Genomic DNA, 5,520 nt, shown 5'->3' with positions numbered 1-5,520 from the left:
ACATCATTGCTTATGCTTGGCTGTCTGGTATGAATGTGAATGGAATTTACCCATAATGCTGAAGCAAGAACTTGTGTAAATAAATGTACACATATTTCATTGTGAAAAATGCTTCAGTGTTCTTCGTGCCCATAGCCTACAATTAAATTCAATGGGGTCCAATGTTGTTTTGTCTTTTGCAGAAGAAAGTCACAGGTATCGGAATGACATGATGGTGCTGTAAAAAATTTATTTTTTGATAAGTCATCTGAGGATGCTTATAAATATGCCTTTATTTTCCATTCTGCTATAGGAACTGATATGTTATTTGAATTTTCATGTGTAACTATGCAAATCAAAAATTAAGGAAGCTGAAGATATTGATCAGTGAAAACTTACCAGGATCTGCTTTAATACCAGTTTATATAGTCTGGATGCATTTACTTGAATTAGCTTTTATTTTAATAGCTCAAAATTCAAAATCAAAATTTTAGAAATCCAGTGATATAACCACACCGTTTCAAATAAGCATTACTGATTTAAAAAAGACTTTGATTATGAAATAAAAACTAGGTTATCTCTCAATTGCACATGCACTTCTATGATTAAAAGTCTGCACTGTAAGTCAGAAATCTTATCGTGTCAAGCTCTATTGGGTTTTCTCAGGAAGTTTATCAAGGCCTATTTATTTATTTATTTACTTTGGTATTTAATGGTTTGTGAGTTACAACTTTTACTATGTGTTAATTACCCTCTAATATGAGGACAAAGATCTGATAAAAGCCCTTAGTTAATTAATTAATTAAGAGAGCGGTTAATAAATTAAATAATTGGATGCATACAAGAAATGCTCAATCTGTAAAAAAAAAAAAAAAAATTAAATAAAATAAAATCATGTGTATATATATATATATTGTATTGTAACTTTAAATAGAGTTGCAATATTAATTCAAATGACTGGTACTAGAAGAGATTAAAAAAAATGTAAATATGAGTGATGAAAAGCTGTGTTGTGTCCATATTACGCCCTGATTTTTTTCCTATGAGGAATGAAGAGTGTCCAGGATTAATCCATAGATACCATTAAAAACACTCTGGAGAAAAAGAGAGAGGCAGATGTTTTAACTTTGAACAAAAGAGAAAGCACTGAGTGACATCCTGTACACACACCTCAAGGTAAGCCTCAGACCTGTTTTTCTGAAAACAAGAGCAGTTGTGGTATATTTGTGTGTGTGTGTGTATGACTGGAGGAAAATATTTTCTGCAGCAAACGCCACATTAAAAATCATGCATATTTAAATTACATGCACCCTGAGGCCAGACAGAATAACCATTGTTTTATACACAGAAAAATGCGAGGCACATAGCTGGGTCCATTTTGTAAAAATAGTGCTCTTTAATATAAATTATGGAAATATCTTATAAATATAAATATGTGCAAAGATTCTTGCTGCATTTTCTATGTTAATGCCTTAGTTTTCTGATCTTCAAGCTTGCACTGCGGTCATCAGACCAGACCTTAAGATGAGACATCTTTATAAAAGACAGAGTAAAAAACATGCTGTCCTGTTGGTGGCCACACATGTAAACACCTTGATTTTACAAAATATGAATACAAAAAAAAAAAAAGAGAGAGAGAGAGAGAGAGAGAGAGAGAGAGAGAGAGAGAGAGAGAGAGAAACAATCTACAAGTGGAACCACAAGCCCTTCCATAGACTCATAATACATTCAGTGAACAGCAGACGTCAAGTCCTGCTAGTGAAACAAACACTGTGTGTCGTTGTTATTGAATGAGAATTTTTGAAGCACACAAAGTACAAATGCTTCTCCGTGTGATCAGAGAAGCATGGTCCTTCATGTCTAAGACCACAGTAAATCAGTTACTAAAGATTTTTCATACTGTGCTTGTACTTGCTTCACAGTATATGAATCACAATTCATATATATACACTCATATCGTCAACAATGTTCAACCTGCCTTTTCCTAGCACAAATTAAACCACTGTTTGCTTTGGCTCCTGTCATGAACAAAGTAACAACAGTCCACTAAGGGGCTGTCTTCTCCAGAGAGGGCTAAGAGAGGTCAAAGGCCTGAAGTAACAGGCCTCTCGTCTGATCAATACGTTCACTCTAGTCCTTTTTTCTTGACCCCACACACAGTTACCATAGCAGACAGTGTCGGTCGTGAACGGTAAGTAGCCACCCCATTTGCGCCCCCACGCCCACTTATGAGGCAATTACACTTGGCAAGAAGCAGTGGAAATGTGTATGTCATTGCAAACACCCAGCTCTCGCTCCTTCCTTCCAAGAGAAAGTCAAAAAATGTTGAGCTGGAGAAAACAGACTTGAGAGAGTGTCTCCCGATCAATGATGAATGGCTGGACCGTAGCCATAGCAGCACACTTAACTCCTGTACTGATCAACTATCACTTGTGTTTATCTTCAGCAGTCCGACTGGCCGCTGGAACGCGGAAGTCCATTCGTGTCAACAGCTGCTGAGATGTCAGATGCACTTGGGTTGGAGTATGTATCTCGTGCTGTCCTTCAAAAGTTCACAATCCAGAAGTCGAAGGCACAGCTGGCCTGCATACAGACGGATGCCGATGTGAGGAGCGAAAAACTCTTTTCTATCTTTAGCGATAAATTCTTCAACCCATGTGGCTCTTCTCATCTGAAACCCCTCAAGAATAGCTAGATAGGAGCGTCATACTCCTGGAGGAACTCTTGGAGTGTATGAGGCAGTTGGTCCCGTTTGGTGGACACATCTATATGACCGTTTAAAGTCTTTCGACATAGGTGCTGAAGACTGGACATGCTAGAGGCCAGCGGACGCAGTAGCTCCAAAGGGATCTTCTCGCCACCAGAGAAGATGTAGTAAGCACTTCCATCGGCGGTGCTTCCACTTTCTCCATCCTCTCGGACTTTTGAAGAGGTCCCCGTCCCAGATGATGGCATGTAATGATGAATGAGTTTGAGGACACAATCGAAGCGCGGCACTGCCTGCTCGCTCTGAGGGTCGGTCTGCAGGAAGAAGGAGACGGAGTCACATTGGATGCGCAGGTTTTTGGTGCCCGTGGTCGTTTTCACGCTGAGTGTGAAGAAGTGGTGGTGGTCCGAGCTGTCACGCACCAAGAAGGTGCCTGGGGGTTCGGTGCTCAGCAGTGCACTGGCTTCTTTCCCACTCACGGTGTTCCAGTAGAAGCCGCTTTCTTGAAGTTTGCGCACAGCTGCAATCACCATCTGATACTGCGCCCGAGAACTGAAGGTCTTGTACCGGTGGGGGGGCAGGCGCGCGCCGCCTTCAAAGGGGCTATTGCTCATCGCGCTGTCAAACCTACTGTGTGTTACCATGGCGCTCTGCCCACCCCCTGTACCACCCGGCAACCACTGGTGCTGGGGGTCCAGGGCCGAAGGGCCGTCCCAGCCAGGGTGCTGATGCACTGGAGAGCACCAACACAACGTCCAGAGCTCTGGCACCTCTTCCACATCCAGATGAAATGACGCCTCGGTGGGTATAGAAGGCAGCTGAAGGAAAACCAAATGGAAAATGTCAGCATCAACCAAACAGTGAGAACAACAGAGGCTGTATCTGCTATGACATCACTTTTATAAGGGCCATTCATAGTTCTAATAACTGGATTGGATGTTGCTCACATGTGTTTCTCAGCATTAATGCCCAACCCTCCCGCTCACATGTATGCATTTCAGTGATGTAATCGTCCCATTTGGAGATAAACTATGGCTGTTTTAACTTCTTTAGTGTCTTGTTTTTTAACTAGTACTTATTTTTTAAGTAATTCAGTGATTTATCTAGTCGTTGTGCTTTATGAACCTTATGTATAAACTTAACCATTAGATGCTAGTACTTATTCCAATAGCGACAAATATATATTCAATCATTACATCCTACTTTTCTACTAGTCACTATCCCAATACCAATCCGGTAACAAATTGCTATTTTTTTGTTACTGAATAATGCATCTGTGGTTTAAATCAGCTATTCATATTTGACCAGTATGTACACCAATGTTGAAGGCACCTTTTCCAGTTTTACTGATACTTTTGCTACTAGTCAACCTCCCAATACTCCTGATAACAAGTTACTATTTTTTGTTAATGATTTACATGGGAATCTGTAGTTTAGATAAACTACTCGCCATTCACTAGTGTGTATGCCATCGTTGCTGGTACTGTACCTGTTCCAGGTTTACTAATACTATTGTAACTAGTCATTATGACAATACTACAAGTTAGTGAATTCTAAAGGGATCTGTGGTTTAAATATCTTAATTTCATAACTTCCCACTAGTATTTATCTTACTCTTTGTTACTGTTCCATATTCTACTTCTACTAGAACTAGTGGTACTAGTTAAGCAAGTAATCCAATAAATATTAGTTTTACAAGTCACTATTAGATGAGCAATAGAGATAGATGCCAGAAGCGCAAGTGTTAAAACGGCGTGCAGTGGATAAATTAACTAGTTGCTAATCGAAGCTTTATTTTTAGGAAATGCACGACCGTGTAAACCCGATATTGACTTCGATCGCTCTTTCGGGCTATTAGAAAACAGGTTATGAATGAGGTCCTCCGGTTCGTTGTGAATAACCTAATTTCTCATTCATGACACACGGTCTCTGTCTCGTATTACTCTGTAAATGCCCCTTCACTCTCTTATCCTAACTGGAATAGAAATTCAAGTTATTCGGGTTACACTGAGGTCGTTTAGTCACATACATCACTAAAGCAGACTTATTTAAGCTATGCGTTAGCTCGAATTACAAAGCTCAACGACATAGTTTATTTAAATATGGATACCATGTAGCACAGCACATACCGAGGCATGCATAACAGTCCGATATAATAATATATGCATGCATTTACAATAGATTCTTAATAACTCCATTGCATTAGAATAAAGCGCAAAGCGTCGTTTTACCTTCAAATCGTTATCCGACTCAATCTTGGGAGTTTTCTTAAAACATAGCTCCTTTTGTGATTCCCATATAAGCGCTTATGCAAAATAGAACTTCTTCTTTTAAAATGATGAAGATCAGTTTCATGTCAGTTTTGTTAACAGTCGATCAGAGATCAGCTGTGTGAAAGTCTATTAGAGGTAGTGGAGGTTCGTGCCATCGAGCTGAAGTACTGACTGATATTTCTAAAAGCTCCACCCCTTGTGTTCCAGTAAAGCAACCACACACACTCACACACACGCACGTGGCGGATTGCCAATAAATAATCAGCGTGACCCTTTTTTACGGGATGTCTCCCCCCTCCCTTCCCTGTTCACACAAGGTGAAACGTTGCATTGCCCTTGCGGATATAAAAGCGGTCGGTGTGTTATGACTGATGATATCTGACCACACACATGTTGCATATTAATCTGTTTTATTGTTGTATTTTATTTATTCATTTATTGCTTTTGCAGAGTCCAGTATTATAACGTCCAGATCCATAATTGAACGTTTTACAAAAAAAAAAAAAAAAAAAAATTCACGAAAATATGATTTCATGAAAAATTGGGACTTATGTTACATAA

General features: G+C 39.5%; 1 protein-coding gene across 1 annotated transcript; it reads right to left on the bottom strand.

Moving 5' to 3' along the window:
* Nucleotides 1–1,619: 1,619 nt before the first annotated feature.
* Nucleotides 1,620–5,127, bottom strand: LOC132121633 (suppressor of cytokine signaling 3-like). The gene is made up of 2 exons (XM_059531237.1): nucleotides 4,918–5,127; nucleotides 1,620–3,504 (listed from the first exon to the last, which is right to left on the bottom strand). The coding sequence occupies exon 2, from the start codon at nucleotides 3,328–3,330 to the stop codon at nucleotides 2,671–2,673; it is 660 nt and encodes a 219-aa protein (XP_059387220.1). The 5' UTR covers nucleotides 3,331–3,504; nucleotides 4,918–5,127; the 3' UTR covers nucleotides 1,620–2,670.
* Between the last annotated feature and the right edge of the window lie 393 nt (nucleotides 5,128–5,520).

The sequence above is a fragment of the Carassius carassius genome, chromosome 39 (genome assembly GCF_963082965.1).
Source record: "Carassius carassius chromosome 39, fCarCar2.1, whole genome shotgun sequence".
NCBI classification, from domain to species: domain Eukaryota; kingdom Metazoa; phylum Chordata; class Actinopteri; order Cypriniformes; family Cyprinidae; genus Carassius; species Carassius carassius.
Note: the sequence above shows the minus strand (reverse complement) of the source record. Positions and strands in the feature narration are given on the sequence as shown.

What these genes read in the sequence shown, in the direction of transcription:
- LOC132121633 (XM_059531237.1), bottom strand. Translation starts at nt 3,330, where the DNA reads ATGGTAACACACAGTAGGTTTGACAGCGCGATGAGCAATAGCCCCTTT.